Raw genomic sequence first — 25,326 nt, 5'->3', positions numbered from 1 at the left:
GGAGAGAGAAAGAGACAGATAGACAAACAGAGAGAGCCCTGGGTCGAAATTAGAGAGAGAGGGAGAGAGAGATAATGAAAATGAAGATGGCATCAGTATGATATTCTCAACCTCGAAGATTCTAGAGGCTAAATCTTGATTATGGATTAGAAATCATCCAACGGTTTGGATGGTGTCTTGAAATTGCACAACGACTCTTTTTGTTCCTAAAAGATAAATATATATATATATATATATAAGAGGCAACGACTATAAAAAAGAAATGGTCATATTTTTATGTTTTAACGGCTATATAAATTTTTTTTAAAAAAAAAACAGTTTTTTTTTTTTCTATAAATACAAACTCTCAATCTCAATTTCATTTCACAGTAAGCCTTAAAATTATGTTTTTCTTTTTCTCCTCTCTTTTTCTCAATTTCATTTCACAACAAACCTCCAATATTACATTTTTATTTATAATTTTTTCACACAATCACTATGGAAGGTTCATCAAAAACAAAGAGAGAAAAATCATTTACCATTAATGAAGATGTGGCACTTTGTAAAGTTTGGTGTCACATTTCTAAAGACCCAATTGTTAGCAATTCGCAATCTCATGCTCACTTTTGGAGGAAAATTTATGAAAATTATTGCTCACTTCAAAATGATCAATTAAGAATACAAGTGTCTATCCAATTTTGATGGGGTATAATCATAAAATGTTCCAGCAAATTTCGAGGGTGTTTAGCGCAAGTCGAAAATCTATACCCAAGTGGAATGTCTCAAGTTGATATAGTAAGATTTTATCTTCATTTATTATGTTTGTTTTTTTATTTCATGTTGTATAAAAATTAACTAATTAATTAATTTAATATTTTATCCACATAGATGCTTCAAGCAAAACTTTTATACCATGAAGATGAAAAAAAATATTTTGCTTTTGAACATGTTGGCAAGTGTTGCAAAACAATATCAGGTGGTAAGATGTAACTCCTACGAACACATTCAAGTCAAGGATACGTATACCATTTACCAATTCAATCCCCAATTCCCCTATAGATAACTGTATTTCTCTTCAAGACGATAATAGTTCAACTGAAGGTAACAATCCAAGTATTGATGATGGTAGTGTCTCTACAAGAGGTAAAAGGCCTATATGTAGGAAATTTGCAAAAGAATTATTTCGGAAAAATCAAGTCATTGAAATTGAAGTCCACAAATTTAACAATTTGTTAGAAACATTTAATCAACACCTTACTAAGAAGGAAATGAAAAGAGTTGAAAGAGAAGGTAAAATGATTCAAGTATTGCAAGAGATGAAAGAACTTGAGATGAAAAAGGAAGAACATTCCATAATGATTGTAGACCTTTCTAATATAGACCCTCAACTGAAAGCTTATTGCATAATGTGCAAAAATGAGATTTTTTCAAAGTAGTTCGTACATGTGAGCAATCCAAATTACTATTTTCCCCTACTTCCTGATGAATAATTGGGGAAGAATGTACTTTTCATTTTGCAATGTCATTTATTTTCTAATGTTATTTTTAGTATTTTTGTTTCAATATAATTTTTATTTTGTAATGTAATGTATCGTTCCAATGTAATGCATTGTTTCAATGTAATTTTGCTTTTGCAATTTGATGTATTTTTCAATATAATTTTAATTTTTCATTGTTATTATGAAAAAAATACAAACTTATTGAAATGAAGACAACAATTTTTCAATGTATTTAATTTTTCAATTTTTTAAACTTTTTATATTTGTCTAGTCGAGTAAAATGTAAATATTTCATTATTTTAGAAAAAGTTTGAAAAAAGTCACAAAAGACAAAAAATAAACATAGAAAAATCACTAAAAAATCTATATCCAAACAACACCCACAAAATTATAGGGAAGTTAGTTGAGATTTGTCAAAATAACATATGACCATTGGAAAACCATTACTATAATTTGACAATTTATTACTATTCATTACTAAATTATATTAATAACAAATATTATTTATAACATTTGTCATTAAAGATGCTCTTATATTGCCATGTATCCTTATGTCTTCAATCTTCATACACTACGTCAAAATTGGGCTTTAGCGGCGGTTTTTTACCGCCGTTAAAGGCTGTAAAACCGCCGTTAAAGCCTTTAACGGCGGCATTAACGGCGGTTTCGTTACCGCCGTTTATGCGTGTGTCGGGAAAAAGTGAAACCGTCGTAAAAAGGCAAATTACCGTCGTTAAAAGTCGATCAAAAACGGCGGTAATATAGGACCAAAAACCGCGGTTTTTTACCGCTGTAAATAGGTTCAAATTTTTCAAAAAATAATTCTTTCTTCTTGCACTCCCTAAATTTTGAACCCAAGACCTCTCATCCACCAACACCAACCACTCTGCCATAGCCACTCTTCATGAAATATATTCCCTAAATAAATATTTAAACATTACTTGTACTTTATTGTAGATGGTTTCGCCGGAGCTCGCCGGAGTTTCGCCGGAGCACGCCGGAGTTTTGCGAAGCTCTGCCGGCAAAGACCGCCGTCATTAACGGCGGTAATGATTGGGCATTAGCTGCGGTTTTGTTACCGCCGTTAAAAGTAGGCATTAACGGCGGTTTCGTTACCGCCGTTAAAAGTGGGTTTCATTACCGTCGTTAAAGACACTTTTAGTGGCGATTTTTTAACGGCGTAATGAAATCGCCGTTTTTCATTAACGGCGGTATTAACGGCAGTTTTCGTTACCGCCGTTAATAGTACCTTTAACGGCGATTTTCGTTACCGCCGCTAAAAAAATCGCCGTTAATGCCCTGTTTTAACGTAGTGATAACTTATTTCATAACACATGTTAACCTCTTAGTGATCACATGTCCTACGTAGTAATAATAATAATAATAAGTACATAAAATTTTTTGTCATTAAAGATGCTCTTATATTGCCATGTATCCTTATGTCTTCAATCTTCATAACTTATTTCATAACACATCTTAACCTCTTAGTGATCACATGTCCTACGTAGTAATAATAATAATAATAAGTACATAAAATTTAAGGTCAAGTTTGGGAAGTCCCAAATAATTTATCTTTTTATCTTTTTATTTTTTTTCATCACATCACCTTTCTACTTTTCTGCACATCTTTTCGTAAAAAGATAAAAAGTGCACTTATTTAAGTCATCCCAAACAACCCCTTAAAATCTAAACATAATTAATACAATCGATAGGTTTTGATACAATTGATAAGTAATGAGCTGGGTTTTCTTCTGGTCTATAATTAACTGAAGGGTATTGTTGGGTCCATGGAGACTCATCACGGGTCTTATTTCGATAATTCGAACCATTCAATATGTAGAACTCATCAAGTACTATATGTTTATAAAAAATTACGTTGATCGAATATTGATAGCTATCTCATCTGATCAGATTTCTATCAACTATTTATATTTTCACTGTCTATTTTTTTTTATACAAAACTAATTTAATCACGTAGTTATCGATATTCGATTAACGTGATTTTTAATAAGCATATAATACTCGACGAGTCTTATATATTAACGATTTAAATTATCAAAACGAGACTCATAATAAACTCCTACAAATCTAATCGTATCTTTTAATCCGATCACAGACTAAAAGAGATCAATCCCTAAAATAATTTAGGATGCAAACAGTAACACAACATATACTAAATTTTTATGGGTCATGCTCCGGAGCTCTAATTAGAGTTGCAAAAGGGCAGCTCTAATGAGCTGTCAGCCAATAAAAAAAAAAAATAAAATAGTGAAGTAAAAGATAAAAAAAAAGAAAGAAAAAGACAAATTAATGCTCCATTAGAACTCTTCTTTTAGAGATCTAAATCATTTTTGAATTTTTATTAGAATTTTGTTTGTACTCTTATCCGATAGGAAGGACGACTGCCGAAAGCCACGTGTCTATTAAAAACTTGATATCATTAATTTAGGACCACTTTGAGAAGTCGGATAAAAAGTCAGTTTTTTGATTTTTTTAATTAAAAAAGTCAATTTTTTTATTCAAAATAATTTAATTTTTTGTCAAAATAATATAATTTTTTGTCAAAAAAATTATTAAAAAAGTTAAAAAGTCAAAAAATTAATTTTTTATCAACTTTTTAAAATACCACTTAAAAACAAAAATTGAGAGTTTTAATTTTAGAATTTTAAATTTTTTTTTACTACTGTGGCAAAGAATAGAATTTACATGTGATATGATGTGTGTGTTTATATTTTTTTTTCTCTTGTCACATTATTAAAACTCTTTTTAAAATTTTAAAATTAAAACTTTCTATCATTATTATTAATTTTAAAAAAATATATATTATAAATTCTAAATAAATTATTAAATATTTTATCAAACCTTTCACATATATCTTAAACTCACACTCATATAATTTATATGAATCCTACATCTATATAAAAAAAATTTTGATAAAATATTTAGGCCAAGTTTGGCAAGTCCAGAATAAGTCAAAAAGTCAAAAAGTGACTCAAAAAGTTAAAAAGTTAACAGTATTCACCAAAAGTCAACAATTACGGCTGCACAACTCCCAATTCTAATTTTCTCTTGCAAACTAATTTTTACAATTTTTTATTACACATTTTTTCATAAAAAAACAAAAAATTAATCCAAATATCCATATTTTCCTCTTCAATTTTTTAATTCAAAAAGATAAAAAGTGCATTTATTTAAAACACTCCAAACAAACCTTTGGTAATTCACTCGGATCTCGAGCCTAACTCAAAAAAACAAATTTCTTCTTACTTTACTGCTGCTAGTATAAAAAACGGAAAGCTGAACGGGATGCTTTTTCAAAAAGCCTCATAATTTTTTTTGTCGATTCAATTATCCCTTATCTATTTGCGCCACTAATATATCCGCACTCATGTAGTAGGAGTAATTGTGAATTTCAGAATTAGGGCTAATAACTGTGAGCGAAGCGAACATTTTGAGAGAGAGAGAGAGGAGAATGGGGCGAAAGAAGGTGGAAATGAAGCGAATCGAATCGAAGAGTAGTCGACAAGTGACATTCTCGAAGAGGAGAGGTGGATTGGTCAAGAAAGCTCGCGACCTCTCCGTCCTCTGCGACGTCGACGTCGCTCTCCTTGTCTTCTCCAGCCGCGGCAAGCTCTATCAATTCTGCAGCGCCAACAACAGGTCTCTCTCTTTCTCTCTTCGATTTTTGTTTGTTTTCATGTTTTTGGAATCGCTGTTGTGCGTGAACTTTCTTGTCATTTTCTGTTTCTGTTTTTTGTCGATTTATTGCAAGTTATATTAGTTCAGTAGCTACCGTGTTTAGGTTTACAATGGCCGATTAAAGAAGACGGAGACGTAGCATAGAATGGCCTGTCATGTTATTCTACTCTGATTCTAAATCGGTTGGTCTTATTTGGACTACACGTTAACCCTAGTTTTTTTCTTTTTTTAAAGTTCCATTTATTTATTTATTTAATCTATAGGAGAGAGAAATAGAGAGGGAATTTACCAATGCAACAATGAGATTCAAACTTAGCATAAAAAGTTAATTTTTTAGATTATTAGTTTATTGCTGTGTTGATAAGGATTTAGAAAGGGAAAAAGAAAAGATATTTGAAATGTAAATGAAATATAACTATATTTTATTTATATTTTACACAATCTTTTCCTTTCTATTCTTAAATTTATGAACCAAACACTATTTAAAAGTTTGAAATAAGTTATTAATTTGTTTGGTTCAACTTTCTATAATCTATAAAATCATCTGAATCTGTTTGATCAAATAAGTTGTTTTGTTGTGCAAATTTTTAAGATACCATAAAAAATTATAATTAAGACAAAGGAATTGGAGCTCGTTTGTGGATAGGTATTTATTATTTAATGATTTCAAATAAACTAAAAAAATTATAAATTATAGGTTAAGAGAATTTTTTTTTTTTTTTGCCAAATAAATTGAAAATTTCTAATAAATTATAATATAAAATTGCAACCAAATACCATTTAGTTTTTTTTTTATTTTTTTTTTCTAGTGCATGTAATATCGTATTTTGTTGGATTGTGGTCAGTATGATTTACAAATATAATCTGTATACATAGGGTGCATTTAGAATGATGTGACTACATATAATTATGAGTACCATTTTGGGTGGAAATGTAATGACCATAAAAGGTCATGAAATTTGTATGAAAATTATGTATTACCTTGTTTATTTGTTCATTACCAACTATGAACCTCATGATTATTTGGTGGAATATGCTACATCTCCATCAGTTGCATGAAACAGTTGTAAACAACCTCTTTTGTTGTGTTTTATGGTGCCTCGTGATCATATATAGTCCATTCATGTGAGACATTTAATTGTTCTCAAAAAAAAAAAAAAAAAAAAAAACAACAACAACAAATAGTTAGACATTGATAACTTGGTAGGCAAGTGAAATCTGCATGCTCTTTGGGCTTAACAATCAAGGACTTTAACATAGAAGAGACATGCTTTAACGAATTAGAAATAAAATTGAAAGAAAAAGTGCACATTTGTCTTTTTCATAGCATTTGGTATTAGAGTTAGCAACCACATGTAGAATTTGGGGAGGGATACCCATAATAGGGAGTTGTTTAGAACACGGATTTTGCAGTGACTCTCATTAGGTCTAGCAATTCTATTCCAATCCACCATCTAGCAATTTTGTCAATTTTCGCAACTCTACATGCTCTGACAAAGACATTTTCTAAGGCACTTTTATTGGCCTACTGCAACCAAGAACAAAATGAGCCTAATTCTTTTTTTTTTTTTTCTTTTTTCTTTTTTTGAGAATATGAAAAGCAGTTATATTAAAATAAAACAAACAACATACAATTAAAAAGAAAAACAAGAAGACCCTAAAGGGCCAAACAACAAACTACAAACAATAAAAACAAATTCGCCAAAAAAACCAGTAACGATCCAGAAAAATCACCGATCTTCTCATAGATGTGGTTTGGAAAGTTAGATCTACATCAAACCAAGTAAGATCTGCATCAAAACCCGCTCCTGCCGTCGTACCTGTCGACGCTGTCCAACTCCGCTGCCTCTACCATTATTGCCGTACTTCGGACACTGCCAGAAGTTATTGTTGAAGAGGAAGAACACCACAATAGTATGGGAGAAGGGTTGAGAGAAAAAGGAACCATTATGGGTGTTGAAAATCCAAAATTTTATGTCGAAATCGGGGGGAGAAATACTCAAAATCCCCATTCTAAGCATAAAAAGCCCAGATTTATACTCTAAAAGTTCAAATCTATACTATAGGATTGTAGAGAAGTGTAAAAGTGATCGTTGGTGTGTCGCTGGAAATCTCTAGAGAGAGAAGCTCTTACTGTTCTCTCTCTCTCTTCGGGCCTGTATAAGCTAATTCTTTTTTAAAATTAGAAACCCATTGAGATTAAAGCATTGAAGTCATAGCATTACTATCTAATTAACATGCCCATTTCATTCATTCTCCTTGATTTGCGCACTAGAATTCATTTCAAGCACCAATCGTGTAGCAAAGTTTATGGTCTTAATTTGTGTTAGTCTGGACAACTTTCAAACCAAGGGATTGCATGTCCTTTATGTATTGTGTGTGGCACTTGTTTCCATTATAGCCAACACATTAGTACCTACGAACAACAATTTAATGTGGATCAAACTTGATAAAAGGGGTCTCATTCACATAAATTGTATTCAACAATTTAAAGGAATTCACAATAGTTGGACCATCAGAGTTAAGACTCTTCTTTGCTATCTTTGGTCGCTACAATGCTCAATTTTTTTTACGCTTGGGGCATTCCTTCCCCCTTATGGGGACCGCGTCACATATGAAGCAACCCTTATTTGACTTTGGATACATTTACTTTGTGAACTCTCCTGTTTCCTTTTTTTTTTTTGAACTTGGAACTTTCTTTGCTTTCCTTGAAACCAAACTTTCCTCCTCCTAGTTTTTCCCTTCCTTTTGGATTATTGGTTTTCGATATATAATCCTTGGCTAATTTGTAGTAAAAAAAGCCATTAGTTGCAATGCAACCATGGCAAAGGGCAAGTCTTTGACTCCCTACTTGTGGAGTTCTAACTAATTTGTGGTCAACAAGCCATTAGTTGCCGCCACGGTAAAGGGCATGTCGTTGACTCCCTACCTAAGGAGTTCTAATTGTGGCCAATTTTGTAATTCAAACATGAAATTGAAGAGCTTAGCTTTCTCTGACATGTTCTTCATATCCAACTTCAAAGAAATGAACTTCTTTACATAGTCTTTCACTATTTTAGGTTGTTTCAACCATTTTGAATCGTTGCTTATAACCTAAGGTGTGTTGAAAGAAAGAATTGCTTCTTCTATTTATTTTTCATTGTTTCCCACATTTGAATCTTTGGGTGAGTATCATCTTTTGCGTGTTCTCCACTAGAGTTTGTCATCCTCAAGGGAAACACTCTTAAGGACAAAAAAATGACCCCCACAACCTAAAGGTAGCAAAATTGAATCAAGAAGTGCTAGATGCAAGACACTAGAATTTATTACGGCTCACTTGGTTCTCCTAACTCCAAAAGTCTTCCACAATCATGGCATGTTTGCCATACAATTTGTGACAAAATTTTAGATTAATTTGTTATGTAATTCTATGATAAAAAAAAATTATTCAATGCTCTCATTGGTATGCATTATTCTTATGGGTATGGTATGGTAAAAACAAAAAAGGAAAAAAAAAAAAAAAAAGAATTAGTGGGAAGTGCCATATGGGTGGAATTGTTTACTATTAGATCCCAACTTTTTTTTGTTAACACGTAAAGTCCCATTGTATAATGTGTGAAATTAGTTTTAAAAAAATTTCAAATTTGAACTAAAAAATATGTGAAATTTCAATCTTTTAAAATTGGAAAAAAAAAAAAAAAAAGCCCTAACAAATTGTGAAAGCCATGGGAATCTAATTGCATTTCAAACTTCTCAAGGTATAAAAAATAAAAATAAAAAACTATGAAGTTTCAAGGTTTAAAAATGTGAAGTGAGATGTAATTGGCATGGCCTCAAAATAAAATTTTACTATTTTAAAATGAGAATAAATTATGAGATGATGTTTCTCAATTATCTATCTTTGTCAAATTTCATACTTTCATAAGTTGGATATGTTCAAAGTGAAATTTCATGCTTTAAATAACAAGAAAGGCAAAGTGAAATTTCATGCTTTAAATTTCATGCTTTGATTTGGTGGGTTGATTTTTGTGGGGTTTCATGTATTTTGTTTTTAGTTAAGTCCTTCTTAACTTTTTTTTAAAAAAATGTGAGGCCAAAGGGTTGGTTGTATGGATGCGAGTAGCAGTAGTAGGGGTATTTTTTGTACTTTCCGAATCTCTTTCGATGCATGTCATCTTCCTGTACCTTTAATTTTATGCTGTTAAATGAAATTTTTCTTTGCTGATCAAAAAAAAAATAACAAGAAAGGCAAACTTGTCAGACTTCACACTTTTATGAGACGAATGTTTCACAATTTTCTTCATGAAAGTTCGAAATTTCACATTTCCATAAAGATTGGTGTGTTAACCTTGAAATTGAAATTTCTCACTTTCATGTAATTTATACTCTAATCCAACCACTGGTTTAGATTGCACCATGTGAGTAAGTCTAAAAATCTGTTGAAATTTAAAAAAGGAAATACACTTAAAGGGAACAAAAGAAAAATATGGTTGGATGATGCTAATCCAATTGCAACAAATTGACGTTGTGGATTTTGTGGGGCATCATATCGTCGACAATGGAGATTGTTGTTGTATAGGCAACAATAAAGGAAGGGGCACAATTGCGATCAATGAAATCAAGGATTCCATAGTGAATTCATCGCTGAAATGAGGTATTGGAAAGAATGCGAATGATCTATGATGGTGAAGGAAAGGGAAGGTGAACGACAATAGTAGTGAGTGAAGGAAAAGCTGGAAGAGGTCTATGATATGATATGACTCTCATTTATGGGTGTTATATTATGGGGTTTTTTGGTCTTTGGTTCGGGTGTGAGACTAAATAAAACCAACATAATACTAATACATATGGTTAGCCTATTAAAATGAAATTATTGTATACATGGCCACAAATCATTAGTGTCTAGTTTTTTTGCCAATGTTTTATTGTTGTTAGTAGGTTAGGTTAATTGGATTGGCCCCTTTTTCTTTTTTTTTGAGATACTTTTTGTATATAATTTACATAATGCTTACTTTTGTGATGTGAAGCTTTCGTTACCAGTTTTTTGTTATTATTATTTTTTTTATGATTTTTATTGTTCTTGACTTTTACTAATGCTTCAAGATCTAATGCTGGAACTCCAATGAGTGAGTGCAAGTTTCCAACCTACATGCAAAAAAAAAATGGTAAGGAGAAAGAAGAAAGTTCACTAATGGATTTCAGTATAGCAAGTTTTAAAGAAGTGTAAGCAAATGCGAAGTTATTGGTTGTGTCTATGCTTTCTAACTAGGAATGACAATTCAAACTTGTCAATATTAGACTTTAAATATGCTATTCAAACAAAATTTGATGTTTTAAGTTAATACTTTAGGTTGTAATAAACATCCCAAGTTGTAGTAACTAAAAATAGTTGATGTTTCTCTATTACTCAAGTCAGTTGGGGACGTACAAAATAGGCTTCTAGGCACTAAGTTTGATGGTTATACTCATTACTAAGTGAAAATAGATTTGATTGTTATAAGTTAGATGGATTTATTGATATTATCATTGCAATTAGTTAAAAAATTGCCTCGAACTATTTGGAGTAGGCTATTTGAATTTTGTTTTACCATTCGGATCTACCGTTTTTATAATCATATGCAATTTTGTCTTTTGTTGTATATATTGATATTGGTATTATCATTCTCCTAATTTTACTATGAAAGTGAGATCTGCTATGCATCATCATTGGAACAAAATATATATATATTTTGATAAATGAAGTTGAAAAGTATTTTCATTATAACACAATTTAGTTAAATGCATATTTTACGAAAACAAAAATGCCTATGATTTCTAAAAAACACTACCTCATATTTACCTTAAATGATGTGGATTATTGCATGTCAATTGTTGCTTTATTTAAAAATCAAGCAAGTGAAGACCCAATATCATGTACATTGACGTCAGAAATATTTTGTGGATTTATGACATTACTCTTAGGACAACATCCACCTTGAAACATCACCTTAAATTTACCTCTATGGTATAACATATCAATTGTTGAGTTATTTAGAAATCAATGAAGTAAGACCCAACCACGTTAATGTGAATAATTTTATGAGTGATTTTTTTTGGAATTTCTAGCGTTACTCTTTAAAAAAAATTCACTTTAACCTCTCTTATTTTAATAAGGGATTAGCTATGAAACACGGGTATTTTAACAAATGTGCCGTATTTGTAGTGAGTAATTTTTTCTTCTTAATTTTTGCCATACCTCAGGGGTTCCTACTTTATACCAAAGTCATACCTTAATCGAAATAGTATTTTCTTCTATACAGAGGTAAAATTAGTTTTATTGAAATTTTTTTATGCTTATCCATCAAACTTATTTAATATAATGACATTTAATTTTAATTTATACTTTTCTTTTGGCGTTAAACGTGAATTGTAGGTTGAATCTTAATGAACTAAACAATTTAACTAATTTGTACATTATTCCAAGTTAAAAATAAATTTCTTAATACATATGTAACAAGTTGTACTCGTATTCAATTATTTAAATAGCTCTAGGTGCATCGAGGCGCTAAACGAATTTTATGGTATATTTTATTGTTTAGAAATTTATTTAACTAAATATACTCTTTTTTTATCTTTTTTATTTTATTTTATTTTAGTTTTGCATTTGTGAATTGATTAAAATGATTTACAAACTCTTCATATAGATCAAATATCAATGTTGTGTATGGTCTATATAAACATAGAGAACATAGAGATCATGAACCTTTCTTTATTTAGATGGCCTTTGGAAAGTTCTTATTCGTGTAATATAACTCGATTCTTGAAAAGTTGAGTGGAGCTACAAAATCATGTTCACTTGCTTCCAAATACTAATATCCAACAAAAGATAAGGCACACAACAAATACAATTACAAATCTTGGGCAAAATTAATTAAAGACATAAGCATTAAAAAATAAATAAAAATATTACAATTACTAATCATCTTTTTACCACTGGTTATTTACTTCGGCAAAAGTGGCACTCTACCTCTATTATATCCATCTTTTCCAATGAAGTAATTAATCATCTACATGGGTTCAAGCTTTTTGTCAACAAATTATTGTGTCAGTAATCTGTTTTTTCTTTTCTTTTCTTTTTTTCCCCTAACGTAGTGATTTTGTGTCAGTAAAAACATTCTTGATACACCTTATTTTATGAGTTGCCTATGTAACATTTTTTGTCAGCCAATACCTTTTTTTGTGCTGACAAATGTGTGTTTCTTATAGTGATTTCAATAAAATTAAATACCAACCAACCAACAAGCATCAACAAAATTAATTAAAGATATTACCAAGTTTGAACAACAGAAACAACCAAGCAATAATCAAAGGAATTTAGTACACCTTTTTTTGTTACTATTATGTTGGTATTAGGTGTAGGGGGTGTTTGGTTGTAGATGTATAGAAAGATGCGGGCACTTCAATGGCCAAGAATTGTCAAAGGTGGGGAAGGAGAAGACGAGGGGAAAAGAGGATGGTAGTATAAGACCTTAATCACCCGTGCTAAGAGAGTTTATGTTGCTGCTGCTGAGTTGAAGTGACAGATTGGAGAGGTGCTTGGGCAAGCAGTGCTCCTAATCACTACTTGGCATACCCTATGAAAATGAGGTGTGAATGACCATGGCTGAGCAAATACTGTTCTATGATACGTCAGTGTTCACTTTTCGTTTTATTGCAGGTAAAATTTTGCGCCTAGTTTGACAGTCTGATATTAGCTTGTTGTAGTGCCCATCTTGACCATGTATGTGGAGACTTGGAAAAGATAACACAAGATGTATTTATACCAAAACCAAGGGAAATATTATAGGAAAAAAAAAAATTATACAGAATGAGATTAAGGCAAGCGTTATACAAATTGAAACATGTGAGTATGCATTTGAAACATGTGGGTGTTTTTACATGTTCTTCTAGTGCATTGAATATAAATTTGAAACATGTTTAGAATCTTTCAGTTTTTTTTTTGTTTTTTTTGGCATTGAAGCATTGAATGTATGCGAAATTAATGAAATTCAAACTTCATTGTGCATCTACTCAAACCATAATATTTGGAATGTTTTATATTTACCTTATACTTTGGATGAGGATCAAGCTGACTAGTCCTTATGATTCAGTATGGCCAAGATCCTCAAGCAATATCATCACCACTCTGGGGCAAAAGGAAGGTTCTCAACAGGTGATTGTGAAGCAGAGGTAATTGCAGTACCTTTATCTGTTACCTTTGAATGAGGTTTAAGTTACTACTCCCGATCTTTTCTTGCACTGTTTTGCACAACAGTTTCTTCTGGCTTGTGGAGAGTCGAGTTAAAATAATTTTTTTTTTTTCCTCGGGGAATATGGTCCAGTAAAATTCAGTCTTTTTTGTCCAAACAATTACACATATTTCTACACTGATCTGTACTAGATGTAACAACCAGTGATTTATGATTTTAAAATCTTTCCATGTTAATTTGTATCTTGTGTTTTGCATCTCCTAAAAATTCCAAGTGTTCAAAATTGTTTAGGTTTTGCCGAAGTAATACAGAAGGTACCTATGAGTCTCACTAGAATTCAATAATATCTAATCAATGATTAAACTAGTGTTCAAAATTAGTCAAAGGGGCTATTTTGCAATCTGTTATCCAGTGGATTATAAACTTTTTAATCTTTGATCCATCTGCATATTGATTTGTCTTTCTATCTTGTTTTCCATTGACAAAAAATTTAACCTGTATTCTAAATTTTTCAGTCCAGGTTTGCCAGTTTTCGGACAATTTCAGAGCTTTTACAAATAACCAAAAGGCAATAACTCTCTAATTCACTTTTGGCCTGTCTTAATAAGCATAATGCATGACATCAAGCGACTTATAATCTCATTTTCTGACAGGCACCTGGAAGAGCCCTATGTGGACCAGCTTAGTGTGACTGACCTCATCCAACTAGAGAAAGAATTTGATGCTGCATTAACGCAAATAAAGTCTAGAAAGGTCAATGCCCGTCTCATTATTCTCACTCGACCTCAAAAACCCACATCATTTGCAGTGCAAGTAGGATTTTCATATTTTACCATAGAACTGATGAAACGTTTGCATGTACTATGTGTTACAGAGTAGGCATTTAGAGCTTTGAACCTATACCGTAAATCACAATTTACTTTCAAATTTCATCTAAGAATCATTCGATTCTCGTTTTGCAATTTCCTTGCCCCTCAAGTATTTGTGGATTTAGCAATTTGAATATGTTGAAGATATGTGTTAGTTTCATAGCCTTTTTTTTTTTATTTTTTTTGATGACCTCTAATCAATCCTGTAAAGCTGCAGTAAAATTTTTGTCTGTGACCTGTAAACACTCTTCCCTTTTTTATTAGTGTTCCCAGGAACTTTAGTAATATTATTGTACTACATGCAGAGTTGTTTTCGTAGCTCAGGTGAGATTTTAAGGGCGTGTAGGAGTTGTGGGACCTGAGTTTGATGATGATGGGGTTGTCGTGGGCTTGCTGCACAGTTGGTAGGGAGGCCGAGTAGGGAAGCAGAGATGAAAAGCCCCTTTGTCTCTTGTGGATTGTGAGGAGAATTCTTTGTGGATATGAGGAACTCGTGTAGACTGTGGAGTTGTTTTGTTGGGATTTTGAACATTTGGTTGTCCAAGAGAGTTAGACCAAAGACCTAATCTGGATCGATACTTGGATTTTGTTTATACTTCAGATAAGAAAGATCTTGTCTGCCTAACGCATACATTTCTGGATAAGCAACAATTTTATCAAAAGCATCAAATAATAAATAATTATCAATCTACATGATATGTAGTTCTCTGAAAAAACTGTAATATATGAACATGAAATGATTCTTAAATCCAACAAAATAGAAGCAACTAAACTATCAAAAGTTTTAACTTATGAATAGGAAGCCTCACTCTCAGTATTACACCAACTCATCATCACACACAGGAATCATAGACCATTGTCAACACATTCAAAACTATCCACATCTCCAAGCGAAGCCACCTCAAAACAATACGAGTAATTAACTGTTTAGATCTGCTAGCCACCTCTTTTTTTTTTTGGGTGAATAAGTCATTGATTAAAAACAGAAAAATTACACAAATACAAGGCTAATAGTCCAATAAAATTATTAATCCGACGTTTGGTTAAACAATTGAAATATGGACAAACAATTCATCCGGATATGGTATCCCACATATGATGGACTATTCAATCCCACAAAGGAGGGTGGGATATAAATTGGTGGACTAAGCCAAAGTTTGGACTATTAGTCCCTCCCTTATAATTCTAACTCAATTCAAACATAAGATAGGATACACAATCTAAAAATATTTGTAGTCCTAGGACTATTAGTCATTGGAATGCTAATTCAACCTAATCAAATCCGCCCAAACAAACATGGTCTAAATGTGTTCAAGATCCCCATATAAACTGTACGTGGACCATGAACACATTCTATATGCTCAAAAATCTGATACAAAATTGGAGACAAAATAAAAACTATCCCTTACACAGCCCGTAAGGGTAGGTCAACAAAAGATTTTCAAAATATCCACCCAAACAATAGTACCAATGTGATGAAGTATGTCAGTCATGTCCTCTAGATCTCCTAGCCACCTCAATGTGGGGAAGTATGACAGTCATATCTGTTGGCTCCATCCACTACCCACATGGTAATGAGCCCACCATTCACATAGTGTAGGTAGCACCATATTGTAAAAGAAGGTGGTGGAGGGCTACACCAACTCACTAAAGGAAGATAGTGAGGGTGGCACTACCTTGGCCAATTATGGCTAGCACTTCACCTACTCCTCCTCTCTTGGTTATAAATTGAGATGAGTGAGGAGGGGTTTGAATCATCAGAAATTGGAGAGTGAGAGCTGTGAGTTGAGTGAGTTTCATCTCCTCCTCTGTAATTGTATTTTTGCTCCATTTTAGTGATAATTCTCATTTCTGTCCGTGGATGTAGGCATTGGGCCGAACCACGTAAATATTGTGTTCTCTGTGTGTGTGAGATAATTCTCTGGGTGTCTTTGATCGTAACAAGTGGTATCAGAGCCTCGTTGGTGGCGTTTCGGAACAAAAACAGCGTGTTGTTCGAAACTGCCCAGAAATCGTATTGCTCGAAATCAGATTTTGAGCATACCAGGAGCAAGGACTCGACGAGAGGAGTCCAGAAATATAAAGAAGACACCCAACGGAGGCCGGACGCGCCCTCACGCGCCTCTGGAAGTTGGCGCGTGAATCCCAGTCGCGTCACGTGCCTACACGCGCCGTGCAAGCTCCCGACGCGTGGTCCTAGTCTCAGACACGCGCTACACGCGCGGACGAAGGTAGACGACGCGTGAGTTGACGCGCGACACGCGCCGCACGCGCGCGCACCAAGCCACTCGAGCAGGAGCCGCGTTGACCGAGCCAGAGCCGCTGATCGAGCCGCTGACTGAGCCGATGACGTCAGCCTGACGTCAGCATAACCGGAGGAGTAATCTGGTGCTTCGCAGGCGCACCAAATTCTCCCAATCTGAACCGTTAAAATTGTTTTGGCTTCATCTAAGCCATTTGAGGTCCGATTTGGGTGATCCAATAGTGCTTTCCAACTATTTGGAATATTTTGGACACATCCGTACGGTCAGATTTTTCAAATAATCTTTCAAAAATTTGCAGTTTTTATTTTGGCAATCCGAAGTGCTTTTCCGGCTAATTTTGAGCCGTCCGGACTTCACAGCAAAGCCTGTTTTTCAAACAGAGATTTCTTTCTGGATGATGGAGGAATCCACATTAGCTTCAGGGCCGATGATTCGGTTGAACGCTTCTAATTATGCGATATGGAAGCCGCGGATGGAGGACGTCCTGTATTGTAGAGATTTGTTTGACCCTATAGCGCTAAAGGGGGTCAAACCAGATGGAGACAAGGATGGGGACTGGATAAAAACTAACCGCAAGACTGTCGGTCAAATCAAACAGTGGATTGACCACAGTGTGTTCCACCATGTTGCCCAAGAGACAGACGCCTATGCCCTATGGATGAAATTGGAAGGCATGTACCAGTCCAAGACCGCACGGAACAAAGCCTTGATAATGAGAAGGCTTATAAACCTGAAGCTGAAGAATGGTGTGTCTGTTGCTGAACACACCAGTGAATTCCACAGCATTGTGAACCAGCTTGCATCAATCAAAATGGAGTTGGAGGATGAGATGCAAGCATTATTATTACTCGGTTCCTTACCAGACAGCTGGGAGACGTTGGTGGTTTCTCTCAGTAATTCTGCACCCGAAGGGAAGCTGACCATGGGGATGGTCACAGACGCCTTATTCAACGAGGAGGCAAGGAAGAAAGAGATGGAAGGAGAGCAGTCCCATGCCCTTGTCACAGAAAGTAGAGGCAGAGATAGAGAAAGGGGCAGAGGTAGAGGAAGAAGTAAAAGCAGAGGGCGTTCACAGTCCAGACAGGACAACACGAGGAGGTGTTTTTACTGTGATCAAGAGGATCACGTAATAAGAGATTGCCCAGAGAAGAAGGCGGACAAACAAGCCAAAGAGAAGGCTAAGGGACACGGAGGTCCCTCAACTACAGCAGTTGCAGTGCATTCCTCTGACGATGAAGAGGTGATGCTTACAATCTCGTCAGAGTTGGAAACACCCGGCTGGATTTTGGATTCAGGGTGTACGTTCCACATATGTGCGGATAGGAAGCTTTTCTCCACTTACCGAAGAGTCAGCGGTAGCATTATCCGGATGGCCAACAACACAGTGAACAGAGTTGTCGGCATAGGGACAGTGCGATTCCTTACTAAGGATGGAAGAAAAGTAATTTTATCTGAGGTCCGACATGTGCCAGGAGTACGGAGGAATCTAATCTCCCTGAGTATGCTAGATCTAAAAGGAAATTGTTTCTCATCTAGTGGCGGGGTTCTTCATGTACACAGAGGTGATAAAGAATTGTTGCAAGGCAAATTGTGCAACAAATTGTACAGACTGGAAGGAGAAGTTTTGACAAAGATGAGTGTTGTCAAATGCCAGTCGAAGGGTACAAAGAGAGAACATACGCAACCAAAACGTATGATTGAGCAAGGCTTTCATCAGGAATGGCGAAAACGGTGCACGGGAACGCAAGGAGGCAGTTCAAAGGTGCACAGAGCTGAGCCAGTGAAGCCAATCTTGAAGAAAGTTCAGAGCAAAGAAACCAAGTCTATAGAGACTATGCCGGTGAAGAAGAGAGTTTCTTTTGCTTCCGTGTTAGAGACATTTTGCAACCTCTCAAAAGATGCATGGAAAGGAGGGATGCAATCTCGAGTCGCAAAGTGAGCGTTGCAATGCACTCCAATAAGGGGGTGCAAGCACTATGCACGGAGTTGCATAGTGATAACTTGTACAGACCGATGGAAGTTGTCTTGGTAGAAGGGCTAATTGTCAAACATCAGTACGGACGTACAAGTGAGACTGAACCGAACATCAGGGATTGCAGCACAGACAACGGGCGTATGAGATCGCTAGGAAGTTGTTCTAAAGTGCAGAAAGCAAAGGCTGGTTGTTCAGAAATAAGCTCCGAGCAAGGAAAATTGAGGATGTTGATGTGTCACACTCTGAAGTTTTCTAGTTGCTCCCGTGTTCATCATGCAAGGAGTTGCACGGTAATGCAAGGGTATCCCGAGCAGGGGGTACAGGGCATCCAATCAGGGGGAGCTGTGTCTTGGCAGTCCAAGCTGAGAAGTCAGTTGTCCATGTGGGTGTGGAGGGGGAGAATTGTTGGCTCCATCCACTACCCACATGGTAATGAGCCCACCATTCACATAGTGTAGGTAGCACCATGTTGTAAAAGAAGGTGGTGGAGGGCTACACCAACTCACTAAAGGAAGATAGTGAGGGTGGCACTACCTTGGCCAATTATGGCTAGCACTTCACCTACTCCTCCTCTCTTGGTTATAAATTGAGATGAGTGAGGAGGGGTTTGAATCATCAGAAATTGGAGAGTGAGAGCTGTGAGTTGAGTGAGTTTCATCTCCTCCTCTGTAATTGTATTTTTGCTCCATTTTAGTGATAATTCTCATTTCTGTCCGTGGATGTAGGCATTGGGCCGAACCACGTAAATATTGTGTTCTCTGTGTGTGTGTGAAATAATTCTCTGGGTGTCTTTGATCGTAACAATATCCTCTTTCACCAATGAGTCAAACTTTAGTTACCCTTCTCAAACTGTAAATCATTAATCGGCCTTTTGTTGCACTAACTGATAATAAAAATGCCACCTTTAATGAAACAATTGGCCAGGAAGAAAGGAACTCCATCGTGACCAAGCACCGTATAAAAGAATTCAGATGAAGTCTTACCAGATCTCATCCTATCTTGTAGTTGTGCCATGAAAGAATCTAATGTCTCTAAGGTCTAACCACTGACTGCCTGTCGTGTCTTTTAAAAAGAGAGAGATTCTTAATCAATTCATTTAATATCATGGTTCAGAGTGGAAGTCAACAAGGCTTAGTATTTCGTTTTGCAATCCTAGGAAACATTCAAATGCCATCAATTTATTCATTTGGTTTATCTATCCTTCATCTATTTTTGGGCAATTCTATATCATGTCCCATGGATGCAACTTTTTTGCCTATTTAGTATTTTATAGGATTATAAAATTCTGTAAATTCTTTCTATTTGCATAGTAAATCAACTACCTCTGTTGAGATTTCTCATTTCTCTTAAACAATTTGTTATTTAGAGATTGTACACCGTTGAACATGGTTCTATGTCATGGACCGCCACTTTGTTTGTAGAAGCTAATATATTTATTTGATTTATTATTGATATTACTTTTTCTTGTTAAATGAAAAGTTGGGTTATATAAATTGCCTTGTTTGGGAATAGACTACTTTAGTAATTTTTTGACTTTTTTGCCAAAATATGAGGTAAAAAAACTAGTATGTTTGGGGATGACTTTTTACACAAAAAACAATGCAAAAAGTAGAGAGAAAATAAACCATTTGACTTATTTTATTTTATAGTTTGTTGGTTTTTTTGGCTTTTTTAGTGACTTTTGACTTTTAGACTAAAATCATGTATTCCCAAACAAGGCAAGTTGGACACATTATGTTACAATTCTCATTAAGTTTTCTTTTATGCAGACACTACTAATGATGGAGTCCATAATGGCTCTTCATGAAAAGGTATGTGATTGTTTATGTTTATCATGTTCTCACATTTCCAATTTCGGGTATGCCTTCTTGTTAAGATATAATTTTAAATAAAGTGTCATCTATTTTAATTCTAATTGCTGCTGTGAATAATGGTTTGTATTTTGATAACTGTTGTTAATAAGAGAAAGATTGGTTAAATTGCTTGGTTTTTTTATTAATTACGCTCAAATAAGTACTGTTAATTTTCCACCACATTAGTGTAGTATTATCCAATTACATGCAGATTTATTTATCATTTTGTTTTGACTACAAAATGTTGACGCAATTTGTTGAGAAATTTCCATTATTTTCAGGAAGAGTTAGAAACTGTATTTAAATCTAATGTTGTAGCAGACCAGACCACATCGAACTAATCTGCACCATCAGATCCAGTGTTTTAGAAAGCGCGCCTAGGCGCTAAGCGAGGCGAGGCGCAGGGTTGGCGCTCAAAGTAGACGAAGCGAGGCGCATTGCGAGAAGCGCACGTAAGGCGTTGAGGCGCGGGCCTTTCGCCTAGGCTGAAAGCGCACGCTTCATGCGCTTCGGCTAGGGCTGACCTTTTTTGTGTTTGTGTAATAGCCACATAGGATTAAAACTCTTATACAATACAAATCTATTGGTGAGCTTCTTCGAATCGATTGATCTGAGCTTCTTCAGGTTCGTCTCTGCTTCTGCTTCTGCTTCTGCTTCTTCTCTTCTCTCTCTGCTTCGTCCTCTCTTCTCCTCTCTTCTTTCGCCGTCTTCTCTCTCGTTTCTGTCTGTCTTACGATCGCGATCTCTCTCTCTCTCATGTCTCTTGATTCATATATATATATATATAATATAATACATTATATGATACCTATTATATAACATATAATATATAATTGATTCATATATATATATAATATTATATAATACCTATAATATATAAAATATAATATATACTTATTCATAGTAATAAAAAAAATAAACACATGTATGTAAAATAAAATAAAATAAATTAATTAAAACACATTATGTAAAAAATATAATAAATAAATAAAATAATATATATATTAAAAAAATTAATTTTTTTTTTCTTCTTCTCTTCTCTTCTTATTAAAAAAATTAATAATGTACATATTAAATACTTTCTATGTTGAAAATTGTGTTATATTAATATTTTACTTAACTTTTATAACTTGCGCCTCACTTTGGTGAGGCGCGCGCCTCGCCTCACGCCTCGGCACATAGGCTCTAGGTGACCTTGGCGCCTCGATGCGCCTAGAGCTTTTTAAAACACTGATTAGATCCATTCAGGTGGAATCAACTTTCGCCGTTCTGCCCTATCAAGAGAATGTTGCACCAAGTCTTCTATAGGTGTTTAATGGGAGAACTAGCAGGGTAATTTGCAGTAAAAGGATTAAACTTATCCCCTGCTATAGTCATGTAATCTTGATTGCACTAAAGGATATTGCTAATTGCTCAACAACCTACTACGGTGCAGACAAGGAATCTCCCCGGTGGAAATGTGGGTAATCAGTTGGAGCTTCAGGATCAGGGATATAGTCAGGGTCATACCCAAGAGGGTAAAGGACTTGATCCGTGTTATCCTCAGTATCAGAAGGAGGATAATTATCAAAGCGAACGGTGCAGGGATGAGAAGAAAGGGCATTGTCATCATCCCATCCTACAGCAAGAGTTTCTTGTCTATGAGAAAGTTCATTTTGGACAGAACTATCGTCATCAGAATCTTGCATAAGTTCATTGTCAGTTGAATCATACCGGACAGGTGGTGCTTGTGAGGCATTAATGTAGTTACCAAATCGATAACTTACATTTCCACCGGGGAGATTCCTTGTCTGCACCGTAGTAGGTTGTTGAGCAATAACCCTTCTGGCTGGTGGCTTAATAACTATATCTCATTGTATGATCTTGTTCATCTAATACTTCCATACTTAATGAGTATATTGTTTATATAATTTGTTTCTTTTAATGGACATTCGGAAGCATAAGTGTTGTGAAAGTATATAGAATCTTTTTTCAGAGGACTTGAAAAAATAAACCCTATACAACGCCCAGTTAGTACATATTAATGTATGTTTGGGAGGGAAAAAAATTGGATACACACCTAACCTTTGACATAATGCACAAAGTGGTTGCTCTCAGACTTGAACCCATAACCTCAAGGTTATTAGGCCAGGATTTTAATATTGAACCAATAGTCACCCCTATATATGATGACTGAAAACAAGGTCTGTTCAGAATTACTTATCCAAATACTTTTTTCTTCAGGAAAGAATTCTGCAGGAAGAAAACAAGCTTCTAGCGAATCAGGTATGCACAGAAAATAGAAATACCTTCATACAGAGATACTATTACCTGAAGTACTTGTATGCGAAAAACAGAGAAAAGAATGCTTAATCACCATGCATGCTTGTGAAACTTGCAGATAGCTGCAATGGAGACCAATGGAAATAAAGCGGAGAACAAGGTGGTGATGGCATCTAATGACGACCTTGGAAATAAATATATGAATTGTCATTCACAACAGCCAATCCTTCATTTGCTTTGAGTAGATCTCCACACCGCACTGCACGCACATATTTGCAAGTGGAGTCCCAACACACCCTGCCAAAACACCTTTGGGAATTTAGACGTTGATGTGTGAGAATGTATGTAACATTATCTTTTCATGTAACATTGACTGAAAAATTTGATTTCTCCATGTATCTAATATTGCCCTGGGTTATTGATTATCGATTATTAGTATTATTTATGTAATAAACCTCTGTTCTTCTCCTAACATGATTCTTCCTCTATGTTAGATGTTGTATTAATGGTTGAGATAAAGTCTCTAGAATTATGTTATTCTGAGTTCACCCCTGATTGTTTGTGTAACAACTAGAGCCGACTTTCTTAACATTCAAACTAAATTTCAATTAAGAGTATGTTGCTCAACTTCTTGTAATTTATCAAAAGTTGGCCTTAACTTTTGCACTTCACGAATGCTGTGCTTGTGTTTTAATCTTTTGATTTGGAGAGGAATTCGCAGAGAGATGAGAAAAATTGTTTTTCATGCATATTTTTATTCCCTGTTGTTTTCTCTCCAGAAGTCCATTTTTAAAATTCATAATCCATTGCCTTTTTAATGCACACCTCACTAATTGGACTTTTGATTCTTATCTCTCATTAAGGAGGAATTGCAAAACTCATAAAATTTTAACGAAAATCTCATGCCTCGCGGTAAGAAATTACCTTCACCTCATTCATGCAGTAAAAAGCAGAGAAAGAAGACGATAGACAAATTGCTAGCAGTGTCTGCGCGCTGAAGCGCTAGCATGGTGGACGGTACACAGACTATATATATAATGGAAAAGTCAATGATGTACACTTTATAATTAAAGAAAAAAATAAAATAATTTTATCATTTTTAATCATAATTACAAAAATAAAAAAGTTATGAGTAAACAATACATAAGGTATAATTAAGAGTGCTGTTATTAATATTTTATGAATTATTTTGAACCCCTCAATTTTTAGCCTTCTTTTATTACAATAATAACTTTAAATAAAATTATTAAAAATGATATTATTAATTTTGGAACATCCTATCTCATAATTAAATCCACACACCGACTATATCATGAATTAAAGTTTATAAGAGCATCAATCTCCATCACCACCCATCTATTTTCTCCAAATTCTACCTTCAAAACTTACTTACCCTCAAAAACTTAAAAATCTTTTGACGGCAATATTTCGACAGTAACAATGGCAACTATTTGATTACCTACACTTTTCCAGCAATGACAATGAGTGAAAGTTTTTTCAGCAACTACAACTCTATGAGACAAGAGGAGTACAACAATAAAAGTTCAGAGAAGGTTCATAACTTTGATGATGTTTTTAGCTCAAAGGAGATTAACTTTATAAAGAAAAGTTTTTTTTTAAAAAAATGACAAAAATAATAAAATGTGTTCGTCATTTTTTCGGGACTGAACTCCCGAACATATTATTGAAATTCTAAAACATAGGGCCAAACATTGTTTATTTGTTTGAGAACCAGTAACCGAACATTTATTATTTGTTCGGAAACAAGTTACTGAACATTAATCACTGAAGAAAAGGATGAAGCGGCATATATATATATATAGAGAGAGAGAGAGCATACCAACTGTGACAATAGTTAAATTGAAGAAAAGAATGAGGCGACAGAGACAGTAATTACACTTGGCTCTTTTTCTTCTTTGTGGGTTTTGTTAAAGGTTTTGGAAGAGAGGTTTTTTTGGGATGTCGGGGTATGCATTCAATTGAATGGGTAGAATATTTTTACAATGATAATTTTAGTATTATTTAAGATGAGAAAAGAAATTTTAATGATTTCAAAACTTATAAGTGGGGGTCTAAAGAAATGAGGAGTTCAAAATAATAGATTGAGTGCTAATAATATCACTCATAATTAAAGATCTCATGAATTATAATTAAAATATGATCATTACTAAAAAAAAAAAAATCAATCATGATTTAAAAATATATATATAAGAAGAATATGTATGGTAGAATTTCTCCCTATTCTATTCTTTCAATGCGCACGACGGAGCATCCTCTACCCATCATTGGCTTACCCAGAATCACCTTATAAATTGGGCTATTTACACCAGCATTAACTGATTATTACTTATTTCTTCACTTCTTAATTTATAAATGCATATATTTTTATTCCCTCGCTTTTACCCCCTTCGGATTACTCCCAAAATGAATACATTTGTATAATTTTCATAGTTAAAAGGAATTAATAGGTACGAATTGATAAACGAAAGGAATAAAATAATAGTTATTAATAATTAAAAGAATCTTGGTATAATTAACTCTATTAAATTTTACATATAAGAAAATGAATTTACAATTGAAATGTAACTACTCATTCCAACATTATTATTGATAACGTTCTTCTTCCCGGGTGAATGGGTCGGACTAGTCCAGGCTCTTCAGGTTCCGGTTCGGGGTGATGATTCCGTCAAATGACCTGCATGCAAGCCCAAAGGGGAAC

At 34.3% G+C, this 25,326-nt stretch overlaps 1 protein-coding gene across 1 annotated transcript; it reads left to right on the top strand.

The window, feature by feature from the left end:
- The first annotated feature begins 4,692 nt into the window (after positions 1-4,692).
- LOC114293742 (agamous-like MADS-box protein AGL70) lies at positions 4,693-23,079 on the top strand. The gene is made up of 7 exons (XM_028237864.2): positions 4,693-5,138; positions 13,286-13,364; positions 13,900-13,952; positions 14,038-14,137; positions 20,262-20,303; positions 22,569-22,610; positions 22,726-23,079. Exons 1-7 carry the CDS (start codon positions 4,951-4,953, stop codon positions 22,846-22,848), a joined length of 627 nt encoding a protein of 208 aa, XP_028093665.2. The 5' UTR covers positions 4,693-4,950; the 3' UTR covers positions 22,849-23,079.
- The last annotated feature ends 2,247 nt before the right edge of the window (positions 23,080-25,326 follow it).

This window comes from Camellia sinensis, chromosome 5 (assembly GCF_055761805.1).
Source record: "Camellia sinensis isolate YWXY chromosome 5, ASM5576180v1, whole genome shotgun sequence".
NCBI lineage: Eukaryota > Viridiplantae > Streptophyta > Magnoliopsida > Ericales > Theaceae > Camellia > Camellia sinensis.
The sequence above is the reverse complement of the archived record's forward strand: the minus strand, read 5'-3'. Positions and strand labels throughout refer to the sequence as shown.

What these genes read in the sequence shown, in the direction of transcription:
- LOC114293742 (XM_028237864.2), top strand. Translation starts at nt 4,951, where the DNA reads ATGGGGCGAAAGAAGGTGGAAATGAAGCGAATCGAATCGAAGAGTAGT. An exon ending in CGCAAATAAAGTCTAGAAAG is followed by an intron (nt 14,138 to 20,261) that starts GTCAATGCCCGT and finishes TCTTTTATGCAG; the next exon opens with ACACTACTAATGATGGAGTC. An exon ending in TAATGGCTCTTCATGAAAAG is followed by an intron (nt 20,304 to 22,568) that starts GTATGTGATTGT and finishes TTTTTTCTTCAG; the next exon opens with GAAAGAATTCTGCAGGAAGA.